General features: G+C 41.0%; 1 protein-coding gene across 2 annotated transcripts in view; it reads right to left on the bottom strand.

Moving 5' to 3' along the window:
• Positions 1–8,516, bottom strand: part of khdrbs3 (KH domain containing, RNA binding, signal transduction associated 3) — a 130,625-nt gene extending 122,109 nt beyond the window's left edge. For both annotated transcript variants that reach the window (XR_007945016.1, XM_051955223.1), the window contains exon 1: positions 8,065–8,516. Coding sequence is in view for 1 of the 2 variants with exons in the window: in XM_051955223.1 (XP_051811183.1) it covers positions 8,065–8,155 (91 nt within the window). In the remaining variant the exon portion in view is untranslated. The remainder of the gene's footprint in view (positions 1–8,064) is intronic.
• Positions 8,517–15,613: the final 7,097 nt, after the last annotated feature.

Raw genomic sequence — 15,613 nt, 5'->3', positions numbered from 1 at the left:
TTTGCTATTTCAACTCCCATTCCATTCCGCACATCCATTTTTTTTGCCTCCCCCCACTCCCCTTCAGATTGCATTTTCCCTTTTGTAACTGACTTTGGTACAATCCCCTTACAAATAACCTTTCCCTGGGGAAAGAGACTCTTACGTTCTCTACAGCCCTGCCAGCCCACTCCTAGCCTCTCTTTCTTTTATATCCCCGTCTCCCTTTGTCTCTCAGCTTCAGGCACAGCAAACAGATTGATACAGTCTGGGAGTTTCTACTGCCTTTCAGTCTAATCCAGTGTAATCCTGGTCTGTCTGTGTCCTGTCTTGGGCAGCTCTGCAGCGCACATTATCATCCAATGAAATGATGATTAATGGCTCCACATAAGTCACGCAGGGAAGCCTAAATTGAGGCTATACTGTTGAGGTGATGACATGAGCTCCTCTTAATATCTGTCCGGCAATAAAAGATCTTAACCGCTAGGGTAGTTGAATCCTTTGGCTTTAAATATGGAAATGTAGTCTTGTTTACACCAATTTATTTAGTTATCTATTTCAGTGTTCTTGCATAGTTCATTGGATTTAGATTTTTGTGCATTTTGTAGAAAAAGATCTCGCAAATAGTATGGCCTGTTGTACTGGCACCACGATCTAAAAATTTAACACTACCGTTCAAAAGTTTGGGATCACTTAGAAATGTTCTTACTTTTGAAAGAAAAGCGTTTTCTTCAATGAAGATAACATTATATTAATCAGAAATACAGTGTAGGCATTGTTAAATGTGGTAAATTACTATTCTAGGTGGAAACAGCAGGTTTTTAATGGAATATCTGCATAGGAACATTTCCAGCAACCATCACTCCTGTGTTCTAATGCTACATTGTGTTAGCTAATGGCTAACTGGTGATTAGAAAACCCTTGTGCAATTATGTTATGACAAGAATAAAAGTGTGAGTTTCCACGGAAAACATGAAATCGTCCGGGTGACCCCAAACTTTTGAACCGTAGTGTACAGCCAGCACAACTGAAGACCTAGCAAGCAACCTCTAAATGATCTGCTTACCAGAGAGGTGGAATATCAGCTTTCAGCATACTCCTGCCAAAACAAGTGGAGTCTGCATTATTAAAGCTGCCCGGGCGAGCCATTTAATTGAGCCTCCTCTTGGATAGTCATCCTCGCAGACAGCTCAAGGCAAGCCCTCAGCAATGTATGCATGCAGGTGGAGAAGGAAAACGCGCATCTCTGTGGTATTTGAAATATGAATGCAGCATTTATACCAGAGCGGCATGCTCAACATGGAAATAAAATCAACAAGCTCAGCCCAAGGCAGGTGGAGACTGCATGCTGTACAATATGATGATGGGATTGCGTGGACACTGGCAGAGATGCAATGAAAGAGCAATGAGCCAACAGCTGGACAGGATTAAATTCTGTTTTGTAGCATCAACTGAGCAGAAAACAGACTCAGATCAGTCCTGGTGTTTATGCTACGGCGCAAATGTATGTGGAGCTTCAAATGCTCGTGTGTACAAAAAGAACTTTGGTAACAATTCTAAAATAATTCTTAATTCTGATATATTATTTAATGAATTTAAATATGCTGAACTTGTCAGAACATCAGTTTAATATTGTTTTCACACAATCTGCCTTGCTTTAATACATAATACATACCATTTTTTAAAGCTAGCAGTATGTCCTAGTTTTCCTCAGTAAGTAAAAAAAAATAGACAAAAGAAGAAGACTCTAAGCAAGCTTTGAATGCTGACTTTTCCTGCCTCTCAGTTTCTGATACTTTACAGACACACTTTGTTCAGTCTCCAAGAATGATTGGGTTTGACATGTACCATGTACTGTATTCTATCCTATTGATATTTTACAGATCCAGAAACCAGAGAGCAGCATTATCATTTATTTGTAGTGTTAAATGTCTCAGTGCACTGCATAAATAAAAATGTTTAAGAGGCAAGGCGTAAAACTGAAAGCTGAAAGACACTGAAACGCGCCATGAAACTGAAGCAAACTACATCATCAGGTGTTAACTCTCTGTGGTTTTAACACTTAAAGCAACACATTGCACATTATAGTCATGTTACGCATTTTTTATATAGAAATATTGATTAGTGCATTCAAAGGGTGGCTCACAGCACATGTTAGCCAGTTAAATGTTTACTGTATTTCTTTCTCTTGTCTCTTTCTAGCTGCTTTCCGGTTGTTGGGATGGTTCAATTCTGCTAATCCAGGTGAAGATAAGACACGTCTTTTTCCACCATGTATGACTTATTTTATTGCTTTTCTCTGATAGCTAGTGAGGCTGTTTGTTTACATGTTAGCAGCACACAGATGACTCATGGTAATGTTTTCAGGTTTGGTATTAAACTCAATCAGGTGGTGAATCTGAGAGGAAAAAAAGAGCGAAATTACAGTATGATTAGCTCATCATTGCTGCCACAACAAGCAAGAAAAATACACTCCACATTAGCGGAGTGAGTGGAGCCATGTGACTTGTCGCGTCTTGCAAACAAGGCACTGTTAGGCTTTGCAACTGGGGTCCGGCGGTGTTAGTCCTGGCCTACATTTCACCCCTGGATTCCAGTGGGAGCTCCTGCAAACACCTCTTAGCCACAGCGCCGAGGCACAGCAAACAGCCTTCCACTTGTCTGAATGCAAAGCCAGTTTGTGGAGCTCCCCCCCGTCCGCCCCGTCCGCCCCGTCTTCCCCCCCCCCGTACAGTTTACTTGCGAGTTCACTACATCCGCAGGTCAAATCACTGGTCGGGTCTCGGCCTCGGAGAGATTCAGCGCGGTGGCTGCGCCCTCACCTCTGCCTCACCGTGTGGCTCAGCATGTCAGCCAGCCACAGATTCGCAGATCATTATCGCTATCAAGCACTGTTTCCCCAACAAAACGATATCTCTGCCTTTGATCCCATGCCAGAGCTTATTTTTGTTCACTTCTGGGCATTCTAACCCAGGAACTGCTCTCGCTCGGGGCAAAACCCAAGCACGGCTAAAAATACCCCTCTGTTGTGTTGATGAGATAGAAATGTGGCGTCCCGCCTGACATAAGGTTACTTTCCCACACCTGCTCGGTTTGTGCAGACATTGTAGCCTTTTTTTTTTCTTGGTGGTGTTCCTGTTGTTTATGTTTGTGGGTAAGCTAGCTGAGGCTGTTAATGTAATGCAAACATTGTGCCGGGCTCCTGCTGTGGAATATCCAATTAAAATGCTTCAGATGTGGAGCTTATGTGCAGGACTGAGGTTACAGTGTCCAAACTGGGCCAGAAGGTCCTGAAACATTCAGAGCGGGCTGCACGCTGCTCTGCATCCATATCCCGAACAAAGAGAATACGTCTGATGCGAGGAGACGCGTTTTACATTTTTAACTTGGTATTGTTTCTAATTCTAGGAAACACCCACAAAAACAAGATTCTGAGTTTTCTTTTAATCTATATAGCATTTCTATATTTATTATTTTAATGATCCAAAATTCTGACAGCAAAACTAAGAGGTAACATACATCAAAGGTGCAATATCAAACAAATCCGGAGCTCAAATGCAAGTGAGTCGCTTGCTTTTTTGTCACACAGCCTAACACTTCCATCTAAAGCTGAATCATTTACTCAATTAGCTGACAGAGAAAATGCAATCGCAAGCAGCACAATATAAGCGTGTTACATGGATTAGAAACACTACTGGAGATAAACATAGAAGCAGGAACACACTGGCTCCAAGAATCAAAAATATACACGACAGAACGCATTAAATAAACAGTCGACACTATCAGATACTTACAACTGTATATTAGAAGCGTGCCTTTAATGCTTTCAACTTCATTTCATGTTACATTATCGTATTTAGTATATTAGGAAATTTTGTGTATGATTGCAAGATTTTTCACATGCTTGATAAACTGAGTCTATGATTGTGTATACATTCCTACTCTTTATGAATGCATTTGTAGTTTTTGTGCATTTTCACCACATATTCCTTGATTATTCTGAGATGTTTATCACCTTGGGTGGTTAGTCTGCCACTGCCAGTATCAACCCGGAATCAAAACATTAATTTTAAAAGGTTGTGCTTTGCAGATAGAATGCAGATGCTTCTTTTCAGGGAAAAAAAAAATCTCTACAACTTTGACGATCATTTGCGCATGCTTTTTCCTATGTTTATGTCATTTAAAATAAAAGCTTTGGGGATTTTAAGCTGTCTAGGCAAAAAAAAAAAGTCATTGAAAGAAGAAATGTTAACACTAATTTGACCAAAAAATGGACCAAAAAATATACAGTCAACAATTTTGTATTCCTTGGAAACATTAGATGCATCTCAAGATCTTTAACAATTGAACTGACGAGCATTGTCATTAAAAATAGTCCAGTCTGACCAAACACAAGCACAAAATGTATTTCCATGTGGACTAATCAAACAATATGTTGTGGATTTACTGCTATTCACACGCTAACATTACTGTAAGACTATGACATACATCCACATCTCGTGTGCTTCTGACAGTATGGACATGCAGGCGGCTCACATTTTGTGGCACAAACACCTGAAGCGTATTTTTGCACTTCAGGTCTCTATTCTTGCATTGTATGAGAGCTGCTACAGTGACTGTGTAAAGCCTGAGCCCTTCTAAATAGCAGGTGATCTACTGCTGAATACTGTGCCTGAATGCATCCTGTTTAGACACACACGGAGCACCAGAGCTGCTGCTGCTCTGCTAACATAACGCTGCACGCTACGCCTGCTGTGAAGACACGACTTAAGGCGGTCGCGTTTTACAAAGTCAGCAAACAGCCTTGCCTTCATCCACTATTTTTCCACACGTTATTTCTCAGATCTATCGTGTCATGACTAGCTTGCATGGCTTGCTAGTCTTCTCCATTTAGTGTTACCGTAGATAACAATATCCTCTTTTTTTTTTTGCTAAGGAGAACAAGGTATACATTGAATGAGATTAAATATTCATTATTTTTTTACCCCATGACAGAAAAGTAAGAACATGAATAATTCTACTTTTCCAAGATGAAGAATAAACTTCACTTCCATAACAACAGTTACAGTAAATCCACATTAAAAAGAAGGGTAATATGCAGAGGTGGCACTGATTTCATGTAAATAACAGATGTACTTCAGGCCACATGAGGTGTTTTCATATGTGCGAGTCCTTCATTAGTATGCTGCTGAGGATTTTTTATTCCATGTAGACTGCTGGTCCTGCTTGTCTCATATTTTGGCTTAAGATATTCCTCCAGCTCCAAGTGGCTGCCGCTGCTGCTGCTGCTGCTGACTGTATGAGGCTTGTCACAGGGGCAGAGATATGGTCCTTGTGGGAGAAGAGCTCTGCGAAAGGCCCAAACTTATCAAAGCAGCCCGCCCTGTCCCCGAGCTCCCAACACAATGCCCCCCTAATTTTTCCTGAATGGAAGTCTCTCCAGACCTGGAGTAATCTCATATTTGCCGTTTGCACGCAGTAACTCCAGTTACTCCGGCTCTGTTCCCCGCATCCCCTGCCAATTACATAATCAAGTCCAGAACTCATCAGCAAGATGGCAGAAGAAGTGCTCTATTAAGCTGCATCGTGTTCCATCTGTTGTGTAAGAGAGAGATAACAGTATTTACAGTTTTGGAGTTGTGGCAGACTGTTTCGGCCAAATTTTGTGCACCGCAGAGTTCTGCTTACTTTATAAAATGTCACGGATTAATTCTGCCACCGCGATGGCGTCCAACTGCAATCTTTGCCCCCACTAGAAATATCACAAACTAACTTTATTGGAAGTGTAATGTGAAGAACTTGTGTTAGGTACAGTTGTGTAAACGCGTAACACGGGGGAAACATTTACTCCACAGTGTTTTTGCCTTGTCCTAGCTCATATTATAAGTATTCCATCATTTTCATTCCATCTTGGGAAATGGCCAATATTTGCTATAACTCTACACAGAACCTGCCATGTGGGTAAAAGACTTTAAAGGAAAGAGCGTCAAGAAAGTGGCTGGTAAGTGTCTTTTAACTGGCATTAAGTATTCAGTGCTCCAGCCTTCTTTCTCTCAGTGAGGGGAATGTGTGTTCTTCGAGAAAAAAAAAAAATCTAACCCAGATTTGAATAACGAAAGCTGCTGATAACGGAAAGTGCTGACTAAAACGCAGCCTTATCTGCCTCGCAGAATGGAATGAATTTACCTTACTGTACATCGGTTGCTCACTGAAAGATGCATTAACCCAAGTCTGTTCTTTCAAACAAGACTCACGCTTTGCAAGTGATATTGCCGGGACCATTACATCCATTAAACTAACGTGCACTGACTGAACAGAAGACAGAACATCCATAAGTCGAGAACCATTTAATTTTACATGTCACAATATAAAAAGGGCATCAGATACTGTATGATGATTAGAAATGAAATTGGTGTTTCTTTCTCTTCGCTGCAGTGAAGAATGTGCCACGTTTTCAAACAAGTGATTTTTTGTTTTTCCAGTAGGCTATCTGAGGACATAGCACCCTTGCCAGCTCTTTTCTGCTCAGCTCTCCCAGTAGTCTCAAAATGCACAACAAAACCGAGTTAAAACTGACGGAATGTGATTATATGAAGACTGGATTTGGAATAACTTGATAGAGAACAGCTGGATTTGCTGATCAAGTCATGAGTCAATCTAGTCAAGTGCTTACAAGCTCCACACATTGTAGGATTTGCCACTCCTCATTTATCAGTTTACTTCTAAAATAGATATTTTTGAGTTCTGGACAGTGAAACAAAACAAGACATTTCTAAATGTCACCTTTGGCTCTTTGCATTTTTCTGATATTTTGTCTGCTACCTTAATCGACTCTGGAAATAATCAGCAGAATGGTAATCATCATTAGCTGCAGCCCTAAAGTAGGTGAACATCCACAACAACACTCTGAAGTCATTCTGATTGTAACTTTGGTAAACTCTAGCAAATACACATTGAAATTATATCATTCGATTCCCCTCTGGAGCCCTTTTAAGGACCCCAGGTTTGAGAGGCAGCAACCAGAAGCGACACTGCTGTCAGAATAAAAGTAACTTAGTGGAGGAGCTGCATATGGGTATTCAATAGAATTAGTTCCAGCGCAGTAAGACTGTTTACAGACTAGTGCTCCCTGTCTGCTACCTTTAAAGCCAACAACAGCCTGCTAGACTCTCGACAAAGCCCATGAGTGGTACTTGAAGCATGCACTTGGATGCTGTAACAGTGCACTTCCCACATGAAGGGCTGCACAGGGCTGCGTCTCAAGGAGTGTTTGCAAAATTCCGACAGCTTCAAAGCAGAAGGGTGTGCAACGGATTAATTAAAGTGTCTGCGAGCGCTGCTGCTGCTGCTGCTGCTGCTTCTGCTGCTGCTGCTGCTCCATCCATTTAATAATTCCATTTCAGTCACGTCCACTTCTTCAAAGTGAGGAAACACATGTACATTTGAATAAGAGCGTGATTATTCCAACACTTGCACCACAGCTTACACGTCTGCATGGGATAGAGATGACTGGGGTGTCAAGTGGTTTTAGTGCTTCACTGATACTTCCATTTAGAAACTATAATTTCACTTTATGCCATCCAGAAATAAAATGATGGAAGATTTTATGTTCAAATATTTACTTAATCATCACTTACCCTCATCAGCATTTTTCCAGCTTTGCCTCAGATGAAAACCAGATGTTAAATTATAATAAAAATGTGGAAATAATACGAATTTCAAAATAACTGCCAGGGCTTGTCCAATTTAAAAGAAAAGTTGTTCAGGTTTCGGTGCAGCCTTCAGTCTAGCCTGCCCTGTTTCACTGATTTCTACACCACAGCAGGCTGGATCAGGCATTTTCTGCTTAAGAACTTGGCAAAACAGCCGTGCTGCTAAAAGGACCTCGCTATTTTAGTGTGACCAAACAGGAAATTGTAAGTAGACCCACAAACCTTCTTATTTATAACTGGAAGTAGGCGGGCTGGTGGTGTCATGTAGCCTGCAGCTCAACAGCACGCGTTAAACCTGAACACTGTGATAAACACCCCAACAGTTTTCACACAGCTAAAGTGTTTACTCCACTATTTAACCACGGACATTTACCTTGATCCAGTAGCCGCAGGGAGTGCTGAAAAGACGGATCCAGCGTGTCCTTCTCTGCCATAAGCTCCGGTAAGTACTTTTCGCTCTCCATCTCGTCCTGTGGCTTTTGGTTGCTCCAAATGAACAATTCGAATGTGGTTCAAGTTCTTAAAAAACAGAAAAAAAGAAGAAAACTTGCTCCAAGTTGGAAGAATTTCTGAGAAGCTACAAATTTATCACTCGCGCTCGCGCTACAAGAGCATTTCTCGGAGCTCGCGAAACACACACAGAGAGACAGAGGGACACAGAGAGAGGTTAAATGAGAGCGAAAGATTTTATCCCATCAGACTGCTGCTCGGCCCGCACTCCCGCGCTAGCATCACAGCCGGACTGCTGCTCTCCTCTCTGGGCGGACAGGCTGCTGCCTCTTTGAAGCTCCCTCTGTTCGCTCTGCAGCGGAAACCGAGCCGCGGCCCGCGATTGGTCGCCGAGCTCGGCCCCGGTGGAGGAGAGAAGGGGGCGGAGCGATACACCGGAGCTGTCCGCGGTGCTGAATCCTGTCATTAGCATCTCATTATCATAGAGTTACCACCACATGCACACACCTCAGGCTGCTCATCTCACTGCAGGTCACTTTTCATCTCAACATGCAAAACACAGTGAGACTTTGCAAATATGTGGCTAAAAATCATTTCAGACATATTCACATTGTACTCCAGAACTTCCACACATGATTATACCAGAGCGGGCCAAAAGTAGGTTTACACTTGTTTCACTATTTGTTTCAAGTTTCAGATCTATTATTATTATTATTGTTATTATTATTATTATTATTATTATTGTTATTATTACTATGTAGCATTTATTGAACTAGGTCAGGGCTGCACAGTGATGCAGTGGTTAGCACTTTCACTGGGATCTTTCTGCATGGAGTTTGCATGTTCTCCCTGTGCATGCATGGGTTTTCTCCGGGTACTCCAGTTTCCTCCCACAGTCCAAAAATATGCTGAGGTTAATTGGTTACACTAAAATTGCCTGTAGGTGTGAATGTGAGAGTGATTGTTTGTCTATATATGTAGCCCTGTGACAGACTGGCGACTTGTCCAGGGTGTCCCCTGCCCGGTGCTGAAAAACTAAAGGCTTTGTAGCCCAGTTCAAATCATACTTTGGGGATGTCAAACTGCTGAGTATCCACAGGGTGGTGGTTGTGACTTCTATGTTTCCTTGTTAAAAGACAAGACAAATAGAAAGGAACAATACCCAGTTGGTTCTGTAAATAGACACCAATGGCTGAGACGTCTTAAAGATGTCCATTTAACTGAACAAATTTATCCAAACCAGTATTCCGTATCCCTTATTCACATTTTGAGCTATTTCTTCCAATTGTGGCTTGGATTTTTATGTTGATTTTTTTTTTTTTTTTGCTCAAGTTATGAGCAATGGCAAAATAAATAAATAAATCAAGAGCAAATAAAGTGGATACTAAAGCAGTATTGGAAGTGTGAAAATGCCGGGCAGGTGCACACATCATGGCATAGAGCCTTAAACACTCTCCCACCTTCATGCCAGGCAATTTATCGTATAAGAAATAATTCTGAAAGCCCAGGTTCGGTGGTTGATTCACCCACATCCTACCTACTAAGTGTAATCGTACTTTTGGCCCACCTTGTATAGGAACAAATCAAAACAGCAAGCATAAACTACAAAATACAGGAGAATGAAATTATAAATAATTCAGGTAAATGGGGCACACATATTTTTTTTACAATACTAGATCAGTAGAAAAAGACAAAAGACAACAAAATAAAAGCATGTAAAAGATAAATCATGCAATAAAAGGAATACAAACTAAGTGAATATGCTCACAGGCAAGTGATTCAGATCTGACTTCATAAATAAAACTGATTATTTCAATGTAGTGCGTTGATGATTACATTTGGGGCAAGTCTAAGGTCCAAGGGGAGCTGGTTCCTGCAGTGGAACGGATAATGAACAAAAGAGCAGTCACCATAGAAGTGATATATGCATAGATGTAGATTTCACAAGGAGATGCAGAGGGGATGGGTCAGGTTCTTGTGTTTCCTTTGCATGGATAAAGACATTTCCACCATGAATGGATGCAGAAAAGATACAGATTGGTTTATGAAAATTCACCAGGAAGCAGGAAATGTAGAATGACCTCAGGGAAATATGTGATTAATAAGACCAGATTTTTTAACATGGTAGTTTCAGCTAATTTCTCATAAAGACTCAGAAACTAATACTTACCACCTGAGGAAGCACAATATTTATGCAGCATGCCAGCACATGAAAACTAACAAAGGTAACTATGTTTTAATACAAGGCCAGATTAAGAGACAGAGTAACAGCATCATGTAATCCTGCAGGATCATGTTTTTCTGCTCTCCTTTCTTCTCTGGGGTGAGGAGTGGTGGGCAGAGGGTTCATTAGGCTTTGCCAGGCTGGTAATCAGCTTTGGAGCTCAAGAGTTAAAACAAACCTTTAAAAAACATAAACAAACCATTCTTGAGACTTGAAATATAGAATAAAGTGACTAATCTTTGTAATCTTTGCTATGAAAGGACAAAGAAATTATGATTGCCGCTCATCAAACCATATGACCCCTATCAAAAAAAAAACAAAAAAAAAACATGACTAGCCAAGATGGTTATTCAACACATACTGTTAAATAAAATAGATTGTAAAAGGAGTTGCTTTTTTAAATCAGCAACAAGAGTGTCAAACTCATTTTACACATACATACAGCCCAATGTGATCTCAAATGGACCGGATCAATAAAGTACAGCAAGATAACCTAGAAATAGCCACAAGTCTAAAATTTTCCCACATCTTTAGAAAACATTATGAACAACCTGAAGTTTCAGATGAAAAATAAATTCAGTTTTATTATGTCTCAGTTCATCATTTACACATTACAACTTGCAGATCCCAGTTTATCTACAAAGACACAAAACATTTAGTCACAGGTCCCTGGAACTGAACCATCTAGTAATTTACTTTATGATCAAAACAACATGTCAAGGTCTAGAAATAATTTTAAGCTTTACAGTTTTACAAATTTGTAATTTGCACTTAATGTCATCTCTGTAACTGTTACACTTTGCAAAGTTTCCCCGCAGGCCAGATTGGACCCTCTGGTTGGCCGATTTTGGCCCACGGGCCATAGGTTTGACACTCCTGAGCTAGAAGATCCCTGGTTCACATTCCGGCCTGGACCTGAGAGCTTTCTGCATGGAGTTTGCATTTTCTCCCTGTGAATGTGTGGATTTTCTCTGGGTATGCCAGCTTCCTTCCACAGTCCAAAAACATGCTGAGGCTAACTGACAATTCTAAATTATCCAAAGGTGGGAATGTGAGTGTGATTGTTTGTCTCTATATGTAGCCCTGTGCTAGCTGGAGACCTGCCCAGGGTGTACCCTATATATTTTCAATGAAGATAACAAGAAATTAATCAGAAATACAGTCTAGACACATTGTTAATGTGGTAAATGACTATTCTCGCTGGAAGCGGCTGATTTTTAATGGAATATCTACATAGGGATACAGAGGAACATTTCCAGCAACCATCAGTCCTGTGTTCTAATGCTAAACTGTGTTAGCTAATTGTGTTGAAAGGCTATTTGATGATTCGAAAATAGCAGTTATGTTATCACATGAATGAAAATGTGAGTTTTCATGGAAAACATACCATTTTCTGGGTGACCCCAAACTTTTGAGCAGTAGTGTATAAATGGATATATTTTACTGAATTTAAAAGATACTATTTAATATCCAGGAATGACAGTGACTGAAGAACTATGCTGCCATGAGGAATATAAGGCAGCATGAAGTCCAGTATCTATAAACGCCTTCATGAGTAAGACCACAGTGAGTCACCGCACAGATATTGTTTTAGGGCAAAATCTAATGTGCAAATATTTTTTTCTTTTCAGAATTTTCTCACATATAATTGCATTAGAAATACAACACAAGGTGTGAGCACACAAATGACCTCTGATCCACCCAGCAGAAGCGTATATGAAAATAGATCATTAGAGATGCACTCTTGATGCACGTGGCAGAGATATGCAGTGTTGCGTTGGGGTCATCATGCAAATATTTGCTTTATACGGTCTGAAAAAAGGCTTTGATGTTCATGTGATGCATGATAACAGCAGCACATGCTGTCACATGGGTTCATGCAGTTACAGGAAACATCTCAGGAAGTGACATAATTGTCCTGTTTACTCATTTTAAGCCATTGATTACAACATGACTCCTTAGGTTGCTTTTGCTTGTTAGGACAACCTGTCAATAGTTTTCAGGAAATCCATTCACCTTCTCACAGGTCAAGCATTCATTTCTCTTGGGCGTGTTTATGAATTCATTAAAGAAGAAAACCGGCAACACAAAGCCCTGGTCATTGTTATTGCCAAACTTGGCGAGGCTCTATTTCTGTAACAGAGAACAGACAATGACACCGGCGTCATTAAAAGACAGATACGGAGTTTATCCGGGCAGCAGATATCTACAGATACAGCCACAAATCCACTTTATCAGACATCCTGAGACATGCTGTTCCTGGAAACATACAATGAATGTAAAAGTGTATTTGTGAGAAATTCGTGTTGTGTAGCAGACGGGAGGGAAACAGGATTTGTACACAAGCTTCACATTTGTCGGAAAATATGGAAAAAAAAAGATAAGAATTCTGTCAATATTTGTGGAGGATGCTGAGGTAGCCTCAGGTGGGCGGCTATCTGTAGGCTGATCAGCACTGGTTATATAATTGAGATTTTTTTTTTTCTCCATTCTATTTCAATCACTTGGAGAAAATGTGACCCAGAGGCTAAAACCAAGATGGGTTTTAGTATATTTATCAGCGTTTATATCCTCCATGAACTTTGGATGTGCTTATTTTGCTTTTGTTGCTTGATTTGTGCTCTGGAATAAACGCTCCTGGCATTCATGCTGTCTTTTTAAGAAATATGTATGAATAATGTGCATTGAAAATAAATGGGATGAAATGCATACATGCTGCATGGTGAGGTCTGCAGTGATCTGGTGCGCAGGGAGAAAAGTTATATGTACAATACTTTCATGATGCGCCTGCTAACATATCATAAAACTGCAGCCATGCAGTAAAAGCATGTGTCAGCTACCGTCCCGTCTCAAGCATGCTGGAGAATTTTTTTCATCCTCCGATTCTTCTCAGACTCTTGTTTATTCGTGAGTCACCGCAAAGAGAAGCGCATTATGAATCAGCTTACTTTTTAATCTCTCCTAGAGACCATTAAAAACCGGCTCAAATGCACTAATCTCCTATTCAGAAGAGCGACTTATTTATAGATATGCTTGCCATCTGTTGCTCCCCATCTTCGTAAACAAAGCCTGCCATTGATGGCTGAATCAAAGTTGCAGGCCTATACGTCTTACTCAAGACGCTTGTTTTCTGAGGGAGTTGGCTAAGTGATTGCAACACATCAGTTGCAATGAAAATAATCATGGTTTATGGGGCAACATTTTTATATAAGTCCCTGCTGACCACAAGGGCAGCAGCCCCGGTGTAAACAAAGCTATGAGAAATGTTCTGTCAGAGGGGTGTAAAGAATGAAGAACAGTGGGCTATTACATTGACAAAGTGTTATTTTGATCATTAGAGAATGGCTGCCCCGTTTCTCGCCCCACAGCCTGTCCCAGCCCACTAAATATGATGTTGACTACACCTAGACAGCCTGTGCAGCGCTCCAGGGTGTCATATTTGGTACATACACCCATACTATTATGTCTCCACTATTCTGCTTTCAGAGTCAATATATCCTTGTGTCTTAACAAGAAGCAGGGATAATCAGAGCCCTGCTCTTCTTCCCAGTGACTTGATGCAAATGCTAGCTGATTTAAATGGAAGCACTTGTCTTGTCAGCTTTCAATCTTAATAAAATCCCTTTTCAGCGGCAGCATGTCATGGAAGTCTTGTCACCTGAGGAGTAATTAGACCTTGATGTGTCCGCGAGCTGATTGCTGTGTCGCAAGGCTGGGATTCCAGAGGCTGGAGGGCTTCGCTGCTATTCCACTTTGTCTGAGCCCTGCCAAATGGACGGGATTACAGTGGCAAATGAGGAACACTTTTAACCTTAAAAAGGGTGGATTCCTTCCATCACAGCATTTCAGCGGGAGCAGATAGATTGCGAGGAGAGTGACAACACTGCCTCCTTGTGACCGTGTCAGATTATTTGAGCAGACATGAGAAGTTCACATGAGAATGGAGGATGTTTTCCAGCCATTTCCTGCCTTATTAGAATAGAGGCGGCTTGGAAATGAAGCACAGAGAGTCAGGAATTTGTTTCTGTGCTCAGAGGCTGGCTAATTGCCATAAAGCTTTGCTGTAAATGGGGCAGTTTGCTTAATTTATCAGCACCCCCAGTGTATATTGTGCAGCTCTGTTGGTAAAAAAGCATCATTACAGAGATCCAGTGGTCTTGTATTTAAATGTAAAACTGAAGGTATTTGGAGAAAATAGTCTTAATGGGTAACTACAAAATTATATGAGGTCCACAAATACAGAGAAAATAGTTTTTATGTCACTGCACTGGCCCCTTGTCTGTATTTATCTGCTATTTCCTCGTGTTTAAAAGGTTCTACAAACTGCATGCATGTTATGTAAAGGAATGATACCAAAAGGCCTTAATAATGCTAAATTGCATTTGGTAAATACTTCCAATACTCTCCAATAACAGTGGAATAAAACACAATTTCTCCTGCAGTCATTCTTGTCCTCCGAAGTAATTTTTAACAAAGCTCTTCTGTCAAGATATTGTTTTCTTCCTCATACAGCCCCACAATGCTGCTTCAGTCACAAAAGGCACCTTATTGTGGCTACTAAATGGAGCGCTCACATCCATTAAAGAGCCATTCAACAGAATTATATTGCCAGCGCCAATCTATCAGGTACATTGATCACGCATCGTCGGCTGTGAAGTGCAGACTCTGGTCTCCTCTCCTGGAAGTGTTGTGCAAAAGAAACCTAATGAGAAAATGTCAGCAGCGCACAGGTAAACAAATCAATAGCACCCAGCAGTGCTCCCAAGGTCGAGACACACACTCGTACACACACACCTACACCTACACACACACACAGCAACAAACCCCCTCCCAGCAAACCTGGGGCTGGAGCTGCAGTCAAAGATTCTGCAGTGTAAAGGGCGCTGTCGAGATTTGACTAGTGGCAGATAACCAGGGTTCAAATGGGATTACTTTACACTGCGTTGATTATTGTTTTGCTTTTAAGGAATACTGCGACTTTCAAGGAAATATGCTTGCTTGTTTTCTTGCCACCAATTAAATAAGAAGAAGGACACTACACTAGTGTTTTTATGTTGTGTATGCAGCTGGAGTCCACCGAGTAGCATCTCTGAAGCTCACTGAACTGGCAACCAGGGAGATTTTTAGCTTTTGAATGAGCCAAACCAGCTGTTTCCTGCTGCTTTCAGTCTTTATGCTAAGCTAACCTAACTGGCGGCTAATGCTAGCCGGTGCACACATGTAAGAGTGTATTTCCTCTAATGTTTGG

Source organism: Acanthochromis polyacanthus, chromosome 11, assembly GCF_021347895.1.
Source record: "Acanthochromis polyacanthus isolate Apoly-LR-REF ecotype Palm Island chromosome 11, KAUST_Apoly_ChrSc, whole genome shotgun sequence".
Classification (NCBI taxonomy): domain Eukaryota; kingdom Metazoa; phylum Chordata; class Actinopteri; family Pomacentridae; genus Acanthochromis; species Acanthochromis polyacanthus.
This window is presented reverse-complemented; position numbering and strand designations above follow the sequence as displayed.